This window comes from Euprymna scolopes, chromosome 30 (genome assembly GCF_053919585.1).
Source record: "Euprymna scolopes isolate OS-2025 chromosome 30, ASM5391958v1, whole genome shotgun sequence".
NCBI classification, from domain to species: Eukaryota; Metazoa; Mollusca; class Cephalopoda; order Sepiida; family Sepiolidae; genus Euprymna; species Euprymna scolopes.
The window spans coordinates 94696618-94711987 of record NC_136511.1 but is presented as its reverse complement, the minus strand read 5'-3'; the positions used below and the strand labels follow the sequence as shown (position 1 = coordinate 94711987).

At 43.3% G+C, this 15370-nt stretch overlaps 1 protein-coding gene across 8 annotated transcripts in view; it reads left to right on the top strand.

Annotated features, from left to right (window-relative positions):
• LOC145254893 (sodium-independent sulfate anion transporter-like) overlaps positions 1 to 15370 on the top strand; it is a 635989-nt gene that overhangs the window by 455825 nt on the left and 164794 nt on the right. For 4 of the 8 annotated variants that reach the window (XM_080113811.1, XM_080113816.1, XM_080113815.1 and 1 more), the window contains one exon: positions 13955 to 14022. The exons of 1 other annotated variant lie outside the window; for it this stretch is intronic. In XM_080113811.1, coding sequence (XP_079969937.1) covers positions 13955 to 14022 — 68 coding nt within the window. Of the gene's footprint in view, positions 1 to 3211; positions 3532 to 13954; positions 14023 to 15370 lie in introns of those variants that run through there. 3 more of the 8 variants (XM_080113812.1, XM_080113813.1, XM_080113814.1) reach the window with 1 other exon arrangement.

The following is a 15370-nucleotide window of genomic DNA, read 5'->3' as shown; positions in this document are numbered from 1 at the left end:
TCCGCACCCTCGTCATCACATCTGCTCTGTTCTTCGCTGAAGGAACGATAGTGACCCTAAGTTGAAGATCAAGTTCCCTAATCAGCTCCCTTTACATCATCAATCGACGCTTTACTAGCATCTCGGCAGCGCCTTTCGTCTTCACCCTCCTTTCTCCTGTAGTTTCGGACTGGATCCAAGAGAACACAGTGGCTGAGTCGGTCCTCGCCTTAACATTCTGTAGCCCCCATTTCAAGGCTAAGTTGATGCCCTTCATAACCGCATCCAGTTCCACCACATTTATGTGAGCCACGTCGTCCTTCTTCCGCAACCAAGCAGCATCTTCTGCAGTAACACCACCTATCTCCAAGGTGACCCCCATTGCTATACAGCTTGCATCACACCACACAACACCTTCTGCACTGTTGGGTACATGCCAAACACCTCTCACTGGATCCTCCCTCTTCACCTCTTCAATAATCTTTCTCATAATGTCCACAATCTCTTTATCAACTCCATCCTCCCACTTCGCTCCACTAGCTAGCCTTTTGATATAACTACATGCAGTCCGTAGCCATCCTGCAATAGGGTAATGGCCCACCAGTCTTCCGCATATTGAAAAGAGTTCTCGCCTGCTCAATTTTTCCGACACCTCCGGGATCTCATTTCCCCTCCGGAACACTAACCGTCCTATCTGGTCCTTTCTTAGTTAGAGCCCTAACACAGCTCCTCCCTCCAACGATTCCGGGCGTTTTGCAATTAGCCCAAAGCTGTTGAGGTGTTTTACTACATCCTCCGCAGTTGTTACCATCTCATCCACCAAAATATCATCAATGTAGGAACTGGTGGCTCTTCTGACTGCGTCCTCCTTGCTTAGCACCGTTTTGAGGATCGCTGCCATGATTTTTGGTGCAGAATTCAGGCCAAAACCCAACCTAGTCAGGCAGTACGTTCGGCCCTTGTATCTGACCAGCTGGTATTTCCAGAATTCCTGTGAAATGTGGATCTGTAGATATGCAGATTTTAAATCCACAATCGTCGCAGCCTTCTGAATCTGCCTCCACTCTCGCATGGTCTCTCCACACACATCCATCACATCGCCTCCCGTGTGACACGCAACGTGTATGTTCAGCTCCCTGAAATCCAGTACTGGCCGAACTTTTTGTTTTGTGGGCTGAACAACCGCCATTGACAGCAGCACACCTTCCACCTTCTCCGTCCATGGTCTTAAAATCCCCTCTGAGATCCATCGGTCCACCTCCTTCTAAAATTCAACTCTTGTGCCTCCTCACAACATATGCTCGTAGCATTCCACTCTATTGTTCAGTATGGGAGGTTCTCCCTTCCATGCCCACTTGACTGTCCATTTCTCACCATCAAAGTGTGCAGAGAAATCTTGGTCCTCTATCGTGCAACTTTTGTCTGACCCGGCCGTTCCTGTGACACCTTTTTCGAATTGCACACCTGCAGCCCCTTGATGTCCTCCAAATCTCATGGAGTTCCTATATACCGTAACGCCCCTTAGTCGAGCAATTGCGTCCATCCCTAGCACTACATCGACACCCATGACAATTTTGTTAATAACAATCGCCTGGATTGTTAGTGACATCCCATGTACCATCAACCGAACGATACTTGTGCCATTGCACTTCACCTCTCTGCCGTCAACTGCCGTAATGCTGCTGGTTCCATTGCATGTGTCAACCATGTCTTTGGTGACAATTGTTGAAGTACAGCCCGTGTCGACAAGGGCTTTTGCACTTCGTCCATTTAGGGTCACCTCTACTAGTGGTGACATACCCTGAAGCACCTACATCAAATAAGTGGGGTAGCCACCGGCGCAGTGGCTTCCCCCTGTTCGTTTCCCTGGGGACAGAATCTGCTGATGTGGCCGACTTCCCCACAGCGGTAACACGTGACTTCTGGCTTTGGCTCCCTGCACTCCCTCGCCATATGGGGGCCCTGACATCGGTAGCATCTGCCAGAGAACCTGGGTCTCTGCCACAGTCCTCTCTGCTTTTCGTCCTTCACAATTTCCTGCTGCAGTTTGCTTCGTTGAGCGACAGCTACGATTCCCTACTCACTCTCTTTTTTCCTGGCCAGCACCCTAGCCTGTGTAATCAACTCTACCACCTCCATAGTATTTACACCGGGCAGTTGCTGCAGAGCTATTGAAATATGGTCCGGGAAGCCAGATAAAGGCCATCTTAACCATCTGTCGACGGCCTCCTCCATTGAATCCTGCTAGTCCCGTCAACCTCCTGATATTGTTGGCATAAACATCGACAGGCTCTCCGGTCCACACCATACGGCTTAGTTTGCCATATGCCACAAACGGTCCTTCGGTAAATGCTTCCTTCAACTTTTCCTCAATGGCGTCAACAGACAGTCGATCCTCCTCCTGCATCTCCAGATATAGGGCCAGAGCATCACCATCAAGATACAGCGGTATCAAGCTGGCTACATCCGCGATGTCCCGCAACTTAGCGACAAGTTTAACCTTGATCAGCCAAGTTATAACATCTCCCTCTCCAGAGAACGTCTTAAGCATTTCACTGCTGATCCTCTTTGCTTCCATAGTTCCCGCCGAAATAGCTTGTAGTGAAGTAGAAAAAAAAAAAATATTTTAAAAAAATATATAAGACACAGCTGTTCCTTCCACAAGGTTGAGCTCTTCAACGTCCAAAAATAATTCACGGTCACAAAAAGAATTCACCGTCACTTCCAACCATCGTTTCACTCTCTGCGCTCTTCGCCCTGCTTACAAAAAAGTACCGTTTATATGCTGCCCATTTCTCCACTTATGCAACGACTATCAACCAGAGCCATCTAGTTTTCCATTTCTCCAAACAGCCAATTTGCAAAGGGGGACAACTCAAACCACAGCTACTTAATGTTATATCAACTTCAATTACAGCATCACAGACACAGCATCACAGACACAGCATCACAGATATAGCATCACAGATAAAGCATCCGTAAAACTCTATGGATGAAAGCTTAGAACAAATCCTGTTTGATCAGTAAAAAACTGAAATTTGTTTAAACTGTTCATAATATTGCGTAGCATTTGTGTTTTTCTTCTCTTATCAACAATTTTTTTCTATTTGTAACATTGCATTTATTATACAAAAAAAATAGGTTGGAATTCCTTTTCATCAACTCTGCAATTCACACCAACTCCTTTTAATTCAATTCATTTCATTAACTCTCAATGTCTTTGTTCTTGTAGAGTCGAAGAAAATGAAGGGAGGAAGCGCCCACGTGTCTGCGCGTCATGCCTTCCCTTGGAACGCTCCTACGGTGTGCGTACGTGCATGGCCGAAACATGAAAGAAATTCCAAAATGGCGCCGTCCTCGTCTTGTAGATTGTGCAATCATCACTGGGCCCCACGTGACCGTTCTTTGGCTGCTGATTGGCCGAGGACGAACGCCGGAAGGATAAAGGGAGTGTATTTGGAACATGGGTGCGTCTTTTCTAGGATCGACATCAGTGTGATCGTATCGGTGAACTGCTGCAGCTTTAAGAGTACTTTAGTGTGTGTGTGATTTTTTGGGACTTGCTCGTCTGCTGACTTTACAGGACTTTCTTTTCTGCTGATTCTACAGGACCTGCCCTTCTGCAGAACTTGGAACAAAACTTCAGGCCTTTTCTTTCTTTTCACACGTAGTCGCCTAAAAAGGTAGAATCCGACTTACTTGTGAAACGGTTTTAAGCTATTTTGGCGAAATGGGGGAAAAAATTGACCTCAAATTAATACCGGAGTTCGATGGATCAACCCCGGTACTTGACTGGGTGGAAAAGTTGGAGTTACATTGTGTTTTGTCTGGCGTGAAGAACTTCGAACGTGTTGTCCCTCTGTGCTTGTCCGGCGGCGCCTTTGCCGTGTATCAACAGCTCAGCCATGAGGGCAAACAGGACTACGAGACAATTAAGGCGGCGCTGTTCAAGGCGTTTGCGATTGACCCCACCACTGCTTGGGAGCAACTTGAGGCAAGGACCCTACGTCCGGGCGAAACGGTCGATGTATACTTGGCAGAACTGACCAAGTTAAAGGTCTTGTTTGGTGGACTGCCCGAGCGGGCCTTAGCATGCAAATTCCTAGCAGGACTCCCGACAGAAGCAAAGCGACTATTACGAGCCAGCTCAAGTGCGGATTCGTTGCCCCTTAATGACCTAGTGGATCGGGCCAGGACTGTAATGAAGAATTATTCCGAGATGAGGGAACCGGTAATTGCTGCTGCCCAGTCCACGCCGAATGATAAAAAACCGTATCAGGGACCCGGTCCACGTGGCGGAATCATATGCTACAAATGCAATGGACAGGGCCATATTGCAAGGAACTGCCGGCAGCAACCAACGGCCGTTTGCTGCTACCGGTGTAAGGAAGCCGGCCATATAGCTCAAGACTGTCCGGGAAACGGAACCGGGGACAAGGTGTCAGCGTCAACCTCTTCCCCACGCAGAAATTAAATGAAACACTGACGATCGTTTTGATATATGTCAATGAAACACTGCGCTCAGCACTCCTCGACTCCGGGTGCTCCCGCACTATCATATGTGCAGATCTCTGCCACACTTGGAGAAAGAAGAACGTCCGAGTGACTGCCATCAGTGGAGAGACGCGCACATGTTGCGGGGTGGGTGGCGTAAACATTCGGACGAAAAATGGAATCTCCGCTAACCTAGAGGCGCTGGTGGTACCAGAAAAACCCCTGAGTTTTGACCTGCTCCTAGGATATGATGCCATCAGAGCTCTTGGTGGCATCTACATAACGGCGACGGGGGCGGTACATTTTCAGGAGAAAGCCCCAGTGTGTGCTGCACTAAAGATCGACCAACCAGACTTCAGCGTCGAATTTGACGAGCAAAAGAGGGCCTGGACTGCCTCATGGAAGTGGTCAGAAGACCAAGAACCGGCCAAACTGCAAAATGGCATAACGGAATACCATGTGCCCAACCACATGAGGCCCGCGTACGAAGAAGAACTTCGCAGATGGATCGAGGATGGCTGGTTGATTCCCTACCCCTACAAAAAACTTGGACCCCCCCAAGGGTCTGATCCCATTAATGGCAGTTGCTCAACAGAACAAAGCAAAAGTCAGGCCGGTGATGGATTACTGAGAACTGAACTCATATGTTGATGCGTTCACAGGCGATGCCGACGTGTGTGCTAGCAAACTGCGAGAATGGCGCCAGCTGGGTTCTAATGTGTCCCTGTTGGACCTTAGAAGGGCATATCTGCAGGTCCGGGTTAGCGAGACACTGTGGCCGTTTCAGACGGTAGTGTTTTGTGGTAGGAGGTATTGCCTCACACGACTGGGCTTTGAGCTGAACGTTGCACCCCAAATCATGAAGACGATCGTCAATGCTGTATTGTCACAGGATAAGACCGTAAAAGAGGGGATATCAGCATACCTTGACGACATATACGTGAATGAAGACGTTGTGCCATGATCACGTGTGAGGGCTAAGCTTGCCGAACTTGGACTGATTTGTAAGGATCCAGAACGCTTGGAGGATGGCGCTCGTGTTTTGGGGTTGAGCGTTCAACAGGAGCGAGGGACCTTGAGGTGGGGGCGCGGAACTGCAGTCCCCGAAGTGCCCCATATCCTCACGAGGCGGGCCATATTTTCCCTGTGTGGAAAACTGGTAGGACACTTGCCAGTATGTGGATGGACCAGGGTCGCAACAGCCAGCATGAAGAGGAGGGCGAGTGCAGTTACCAAAGGCTGGGATGACGAGACGGTGGACAATCTGTTGCTTTGCATGGTAAAAGAAACCATCACAAGAGTCAAGCAGGAGGACCCCGCTAAAGGAGATTGGTGCATCCAAGGAGACAGACTAAATGTGTGGGTGGATGCGAGCTCCCTCGCGATCGGGGCACTATTGGAGATGAACGGGTCTGTGATTGAGGATGCCTGCTGGTTGCGACCACTGGATGATGCCGCTCACATCAACCTAGCGGAGTTGGATGCGGTGATAAAGGGAGTAAATATGGCACTCCAGTGGAAGGTTAAAGAATTGTGCTTACACACAGATTCGCTGTGCGTGTACCACTGGATAGTTGACACACTAACAGGCAAAGCGAGAGTGCGCACCAAGGCGGCTCCCGAAATGCTAATCAGACGAAGGTTGGAGACACTAAGGAAGTTGGTGGAAGAGTACAACCTATCGGTGAACGCGGTGCTTGTCGCTTCCACCCGCAATCTTGCAGATAAACTCACCCGTGTGCCCCAGAGGTGGTTCGACGCAATGAAGAAAGAAGCCGAACCAGGATCGTTATGTGCTGCCTCTATTGAGGAGACGGATGAAATCAAGAGGGTACACCATGACACTGGACACCCCGGAGTGAGACGGACATATTATTTCGCACACTTAACCAACCCGTCAGTGTCCAAAAACAGAGTAGAATCAGTGGTCAAGGAATGCCAAATATGCCAATCAATCGACCCACCAAATGGCAGAAAGGTCGGCTGGAAGTCGACGGGACTTGGAGCCGGCTGGGCATGGACATAACCCACTATGGTGGTCAGCACTTCCTCACACTAATCGATTGCGGACCGACGAGGTTTGCGATCTGGCGACTGTTAACAAGACAGGACTCGGCTAGTGTCATCCGCCAATTAGAGTCTATATTTTACGAGCGGGGGCCACCCGAAGAGATTCTCACGGACAACGACACAGCCTTTTGCAGCGGGGAATTCAGGCGTTTCATGGACGAGTGGGGGACCCAGCTTAGACACAGGTGTGCGTATGTGCCGAGTGGCAACGGTATAGCAGAGCGGTGCCACCGAAGTGTGAAACGGATAGCAGCAAGGAAGCAATGCACAATTGCGGAGGCGGTATATAGGTACAATACAACGCCAAAGGATGACGCGACTGCTGAAAGTGCACCTGCTAATGCGATACATCGCTATCGAGTGCGTGTTAAGGGCATTGACGCCTGCCCGCCTAATCAGAAGAAGACGCAAGGACGGTACAAGTCAGGGGACACCGTCTGGGTAAGGCCTGCCAATAACCGATGCACGACCAGGTTCAGACAGGGACGGATCACCAGCATAATCAGTGAGCAGGCTGTGCTGGTTGATGGTGTCCCACGCCATGTAAGGGATGTCCGGCCCGCCCTTGATATAAACCAAATGGTGAACAGTGAAAGTGATGAATCATCCAGTGATGAAATGTGGATCCGGCCTATGGCTGAGAACCTCAGCACGGATGGCGATAGCTCCAGCACCACTTCTGAGAGCTCGGATGAAGATGAAGTGCAGCCGGATGGTAGGACTGTAGACACTGACCCAGGTAGCTCGGAGGAAGATGAAGTGCAGCCGGATGGTAGGACTGTGGACACTGACCCGGGTGGCACTGGTGGAGATGAAGAAGCCCAGCTAATCCCCCTTCGTAGGAGCGCCCGCATCAAACGACCGCGGCCGCAATGCCGCATGTGTGATCTTGAGACCAGGGGGGGTGTAGAGTCGAAGAAAATGAAGGGAGGAAGCGCCCACGTGTCTGCGCGTCATGCCTTACCTTGGAACGCTCCTACGGTGTGCGTACGTGCATGGCCGAAACATGAAAGAAATTCCAAAATGACGCCATCCTCGTCTTGTAGATTGTGCGATCATCACTGGGCCCCACGTGACCGTTCTTTGGCTGCTGATTGGCCGAGGACGAACGCCGGAAGGATAAAGGGAGTGTGTTTGGAACATGGGTGCGTCTTTTCTAGGATCGACGTCAGTGTGATCGTATCGGTGAACTGCTGCAGCTTTAAGAGTACTTTAGTGTGTGTGTGATTTTTTGGGACTTGCTCGTCTGCTGACTTTACAGGACTTTCTTTTCTGCTGATTCTACAGGACCTGCCCTTCTGCAGAACTTGGAACAAAACTTCAGGCCTTTTCTTTCTTTTCACACGTAGTCGCCTAAAAAGGTAGAATCCGACTTACTTGTGAAACTTTCTCTCTCAGCTATCAAAAACTCGATTCACTGTCCTCTCTAATTTTGTATTTTTATAACCTTTTTTCTGCCGCATATTAAAATTAATGTCACATGTATATAAGAATCTACAAACTTGTGTTCCTCTTTTTCTTTTTCCTTCTCCTGATGGTTGAAACAGATATGATGCCACTTGTAAGTAGTTTCTTCTATTACAGCATTTTTATTTACTTTTACATTTTAGACCACATGCCGCAATGATCATTAAAGATCATTTCACATCACATTGTCCCATGCCCAGATTAGCACCATAAGTTCTGTCTGTGATCTGGTTCACCTTCATTACTCTTTAGCTCAGCACTTACATCATAATTTTCTACATGAACCGTGCATCTTAAATCTAAAATATGCAGTGGCATATATCAACACTTCAGTTGTTAGGGGATTGCACACTAGTAATCGCTCCTCTTCCCTTGGGTTTCACCAAAACCTGTTCTCCTGTTTGGATTCTGGTCATGCTGACTGATTTTTGGGGATGTATCTCTTGGGTGCCTCCATTCTTATTAAAAACTTATCTATATGGTATTGTGTCCTTTCTCTGTTCGACATTGGGAGCCATGTTATACCAAAATGTAGCCTCTTCCTCTCTCTCAGCTATTGCTTTCATTATCCAATGATGTCACTTCACTATTCCATTTCCTCCAGGCTGTTCTGTAATAGCTTCTTATCTACCATTTTTTAGCATCGTCTGTAGAATTTCTGAGTGAAAAACAGTGCCATTGTCAATTATCACCTCCTACTGGACCTTGTTCAAGCATCATCTTTTACAATTCCTCTGTAGATGCCAATTCTACATGTAACTCCCTCTATATTGCCAGTCTATCAGGTGTAGTGTCAATCATTGACAACTATGCTCCACCACAATATTGTGTTATGTTAATAGTTTATCTTGTTCAATTCTTAGAAGTTCCAATTTCCCCAGGATTATGTATATTTGGAGTTGGATCGATCAATTGACATCAATACAATTCTTAACCACCTTCTAAACTTTTCACATCTTATATGTAGATCCACTTTCTGCACCGAATATACTTCCACTTTCTGCACCGAATATACTTCCACTTTCTGCACCAAATATACTTCCACTTTCATGTTGTGCATGCCATACAACTCTTCTAGTTAACCAATTCCTGAATAGCATACCGAGACTTTTTTATTTCTCAACTAACCAGTTTTTTATTCATGTTAGTGTATCCACTTTGTTTCTCTGTGAAGGCACAAACACTACCTTTATTCGCAGTTCAAGTTTCGATATTAACTCTCCAAACACCCTTAATCTTCATTTTACAATCATTTCTCCAGCACCCTTTATTCTTCTGCTCTCCTCCACTTTAGAGTTCATCCAACTTAGAAATGTGGCTTATTTCGAATTTGATGCTTTTCTGAAAGGCATCAATATAGCTTTTAAAATAAGGATTGAGAACCATCCTTATTTTAAAAGCTAAATTGATGCCTTTCAGAAAAGCATCAAATTCAGTCATGTTAATATGATTATAGTAATTGTTTTTCCTCAACCATGCTGCATCTTCTGCCACTAGTCCACCAATCTCCATAATCATGCCTGCTGCAATACTGTGCTTGCAACACACCACACCACTCTTTTTTGTGCCAAGCTCCAGTAATAGGATCTTCTTTTTCTACACCAGCTAGAATCTCCTGTATGACTTTGACAGTTTTACACTTAACTCCGCTCTTCCACTCCACTTGCTCTTCTTTTAATGTAACTATATGCTAGTCACAGCCATCCAGTAATTGAATAGTCCCCCAACAATTTGCCACAGGTAGAAAATAACTCCCATCTACTAATTTCTCCCATCTCAGATCTTGTTGCCTCTTTTGAATATCAGCTTTCCCATTTTTCTTTTAATAAGCTTAGGGCCCAGTGCTGCTCCTCTATCCAGGGATTCTAGTAATTTTGCTGTTACACCAAATCCTTTCAAATGTTGCACAACTTGTTGAGATCTCTGTTACATCCACGATTATATCATCCACATGAATCGGTGACCTCTTTTATTTTGTTTCTTTTCATTGACACTATTTTTAAAACAGCTGTCATAATCTTTAGCGCAACATTAAGTCTGAATCCTAACCCGACTGTCAGACAAAAAGGTTTTTCTTTATAACAGACCAGCTGGTACTATCGTAGTTCCTTTACCACATGTAGCTGCAAGTAGGCAAACATAAGTTCCTTCTACCAACGGTTTCCACTTCCTCATCTTTTCATCACACATATCTATTATATTGCTCGCTGTATATCACCCACAAAATGATTCAATTCATGAAAGCCTAATACTGATCTGACTTTGCCTTTTGTGGCCTGGAACACCTTTTCTCTTCCATGGTAAAAGAATACCATCCGTTATCCATCTTCCACCTCCTTCTCAAACTCTTTCGAGGGAATTTGTATAATATTTCACTATATTCTGCTACACTGGAATATCTTCCTTTCATTTTCATCTTATTCCATTTCTCTCCATCAAAATTTGCCTCAAAGTCTTTATCCTCAATTTTGCAAGTATTCAGCTGATAGGCAGCTGTGACACAGTATAGATCTCCAAACTTTACCTCAGCTTTCTTTATTGTTGCAATATTTTTTATATAAGGATATAATCACTGAAAGTTGGAAGGTTCTACCTATAGACACTGGCGATAGGAACTAACAAATCAAATTAAGTCACATTTTGCAACCAATCAGAAACCAGAATTAGAAACCATAAAAATATTGAATCTTTTAGCATTCCAGCCCATAATTTTTTTTTGTCAACACAAGAAGGATCTTTTGCTCTTTGCCTGCAAAATGATAAAATCCAGGACTTGTACAGAACAGCTACCCACTGAAAATTCTTCATCTCCAGGAATTGGAAACTCTTCTGAAATTAAATAGTTGCACCTCCCATCTCATTGATTACATCCATTCCAATCATCAATGATGTGATTTATTAACCCTAACCTCCACTTTGATTTTTACTCCATGTATTTTGATCTCTACTTTATATCCCTCCCATCAGCTACTTTTATGACATTCACTCATAAGTTTGGAATTGATTAAAGTTGTCGTGCACCCAGTATTAACAAGTGCAGTTATCTGGCAAGTGCTCTCACAAACTCCTAGCACTAGTACCCTCTTGACGACACTACCCTCAACAAACCAGACAAGCAGCAAAATTCCACCCATTAACTGTAGAAATCCATAGATGCTGTAAAGCCTTCTACTCAAATAGTTTTTTCCTTGGATTGCTGCACTTTTGAATTTCCTCCTGAGCCCCTGCTTTCCTGATTCTACTGACATGCAAAAATTCGAGTGTAATGTGAACAGACATCTTGCTGCTCAGCTCCATAAATAGTGTCCCTGCAAATCTGGTCCCAAATAGTAGCCCGGCTAAGTAGCTCTGTGCCTTATTTGGCGTGAAATGACCATTTTTTTTTTTTTTTTTTTTTTTTTTTTTTACAAAGGCATCACCACATTATCAAGGCCCAGAGGCCACTCAAGGATAAGGGTTAAAGAGTGTACAGTAGAAATTGGTCAATATAGTAATCATTAGTAATGAAAATTTGGTAAATTTAATAACTTATATGGAACGGCTCATCAAGAACTTATTTACTTTAGACTTGAACACAACCATATTGTAGTCAGCCGGAAAGCAGGAAAACGGAAGACAATTCCACAGGCGTGCAGTTCTAAGAAAGAAGCTTTGTTCATGGAATCTACGTTTAGGTTTAGCCACAGATAAAGAGTGGGGGAAATTATTGATAGTGTTTACAGCTAGACGAGTGTTTCTTGTGAAAGTTTGGCGAGGGGGGACCAAAGATTGAAGCTCAGTTGAACACTTTCCATGAAAATAACGATACATCAGAGACAAACTCGCAACATCTCTTCTGTGAGATAGAGGTTGCAAGGAGGAGAAAAGGACATCTCCTACGAGGCTACGAAGTCTATTTTGAACTCTATCAAGGCAGGACAAGTCCTTTCTAGCAGCTCCTGCCCAGATGTGGCAACAGTATTCCATCCTTGGACGTACCTAAAATTTTTTTGAAAGAGGCCAGTAGTGCACCTTCATTCTGTTGCCAGTGTAGCTACTAGTGCAGAGGCTCTCTCTTGCTCCTTTCCTTGAATCCGAGAACAATACCTTGCAATCTGGTTAAACTTTCCACAATTATAGCTCATTATGCTGACTCTAGGTATCTCTATATAATCTTTGATAAATTGTGGTCCTCAACATCTAAAACACAGACTGCTTGATAATTCCTTTTGAGCCTTATTTCTTAGTCTCTTATTTTGTTCACTCGCTACCGTTGTCCCAGTTTCTCAAATTCTTTTGCTGACTAAAAGCCATGCATTTGGTATTAGTTGCTAACGTCCATTCTCTCTATGTGAGGTAACTATTGTATTGGCACAGATATCTCGTCTGGGAATCTGGGATATGCTGTAATGAGAGCAGGGTATCCTAATAGTGCAGCCAATCTTTTGATTGTATTGGCGTAAACATCAGTGAATGCTATCATTAATCACATTTCTATCTCTTTCTCATCTAATTGGTCTTCATTGTCCATTTCAAAATAGAAAAGAAGCACATCTCCATGTAGAAAGAATGGAATAAAATTCAAAAGCTCTTGCACTTTTTGTAGCTTAGCTACTAATTTCACATTCTTGATCTATCTGACTATATCACCTTCTCAATTAAAAACTGGTATCACATCAATAGCCCTGATTCCATGATTTTTTTGTGCCAAAATATTAGGTTATTATTAAAAATATTAGGTTATTATTAAAAATATTAGGTTATTATTAAAAATATTAGGTTATTATTAAAAATATTAGATTATTATTAAAAAAAAAGTCAGAACTCCTTCTCACCAACTGTGCAATTCGCACAACTCCTCTTAACTCAATTCGCTGCACCAACTCTCAATGACTTTACTCACTCTTAGCCGTCAAAAACTCGACTCACTGTCCTCTCCAATTCAGTCTTTTTATAACTTCTTTTCTCCCGCGTATGCAAATTAATGCACATGTATATAATGAATCCACAAAACCGATGCAAAGCCACTTGTGAGTAATTTGTTCTATTGCAACATTTTACAACATATCTATGTAGAAATGAATTACACCAAATTTCTTAGCTTTTTGTAAGGCACCTGTAAAATGAATTAGTTGCAAAATTCAAAAAGTAAAGTTTTGAAATGAATAATTTTTATGGAAAAAGACAAGGTGTGATTCCTAATTACTTGAATGAAATATGATAAATGCAAAGACAGAAGATGCCTATTGATCTGGAAAAAAACTAAGGCGATAAGTAGGAGGAATACAGTCAGATGTAAAAGAAGCTTCTGGAATTACTGTATTACAGTGAGGTATCCTAACAGCTGTAGCGATACGCTGGAGACATTAAAATGGATGGATAAGGAACATTTCAGGTATGCATACATTTATCGTATCCACCCGCGCAAATCCTTTTGTCACATCAGACACATTTATGGAGCAAAATTATCACATTACTGGAACTCACTAATATAACAAATTTTATTTGCTTTTGTTAAAAAATAAAGAAACATTTTTCTCTAAAGAAAACATGATTGTCTCAGTCAGAGGAAGTTTTTTCTTTTTTCCTTTTTTTTTTTTGGTACAGTTCTTTTACTCAAGTCCTATCAGACTCTATTTAAGAAATACATATAAGGTCCTCACGACTATTTCTGGTTCTAAAAACCTAACATTTGTTTCCAAGAACTATGGACATCTTGTAAATCATTTAATGACTTAATCTTTCCTTAGCCTAATGACACGGCACACACATTGAAAATGGACGAGAAAGCAATTCTATGGATTGATTTTTCTTTCTTTTTGCTACCAGAATTGAATCTATTTCAAGATAGTGTTTTACTCATTATATTAGTTCATCATCATCCATGTATAATGATATTAATTATTAATATCCCCTCATTTGCGTATTTCAATATTTATATTTTTTAACTTTTATTTATTTTTAGCTATACGAGCACATTACTTGATCCTTGACTGCCAAAAAATATTTAGCCTTGATTACACAGCAATAAAGGTATTTCTATTTTTTCATTCATTTGCCATTAATAAATAAAACTTGCAAATAAACTGTTACAAGCATGCATGGAAGTGCTCAAGAATTGTGTGTCAGTGCCTTAATTGGGCTTAAGTTCATCCAAGGGCTATAAAAAGTTGATGCCAGAGTCGTTCAGTGAGTTACTGCCGAGGTTGCTTTAGTACTGTGTTGTTTCCATGGAGTTGTTTAGGATCATGTCAGGTCGTTCTAAAGAAATTTTTCGGGACTGTCCTGGATTGTATCAACAGAATTGTTTGGGACCATGCTGAGTCATATCGGCAGAAGTGTTAAGTAGTATGCTGGGTCATATTGACGGTATTTTCCATGTCAAGTAGTGTAGATGGAAGCATTTGGTTTACGCTTATTGTCCAGTTGACTTGAAAGTTTTTGCAGTTGTACTGCCATTTGTGATAACAAGTTTTTTTCGTTTCTCTTCCCTCATGAAGCCACAAGCTATTTCAGCCATTATTTCAGTCATTATTTCAGCCATTATTTCAGCCATTATTTCAGCCATTATTTCAGCCATTATTTCAGTCATTATTTCAGCCATTATTTCAGTCATTATTTCAGTCATTATTTCAGCCATTATTTCAGTCATTATTTCAGCCATTATTTCAGCCATTATTTCAGTCATTATGCTTTTATATCAGTGTTTGATGGCAGTGATTCTAGGCAGTCAATAATGGAATGTCTGAAGAAAGCTGAACTGATATGTCAACTGGGTGAAGCGTATCAAGTGTGTCATCCTAGTGCACTTGTTAGGTGCGCCCATATGATGTGTGCCAGTGAGGAAAAGCAAATGTTGATTGTGTAAAGAAAATGCTGGGTCTCTTTGGATATGTGGATGTATTTTTGGCAGAACTACAGTATAATCATGTTGACACACCGGTTCCCGTCAGATCACCAAAGTTAAGCAATGTTGAGCCTGGTCATTACTAAAATGGGTGACCAATTTGGGAAGTCCAGATGCTGTATGTAGGTGCTGTATGTAAGTTGCAAAAATCTAACGTCATTATCTCCCCTAATGGGGATATACATGCGACTGGGGACTGCTTGTGAATTTCATACTCCTATGAAACTTCCTCCTTCCGAGGAAGCTGGTTAAACCCTGAATAGGGTTGTTGCTGACTGACTGCACACAGAACTACGCAGGCTTGTGGTCCTCTTTGGTGGCATATCAGATCAGTGCCTGCAATGTACAGGGTGGAATGATAAATGTGTTGCCCTAAAGAAAACAATTTTATTTTAAAACTTTTATTGTAAAAATCAATTCAGGTCATTTGATTAGTAGAGCTGGCATATATTCAATGCCTCAGTCAACACCTCG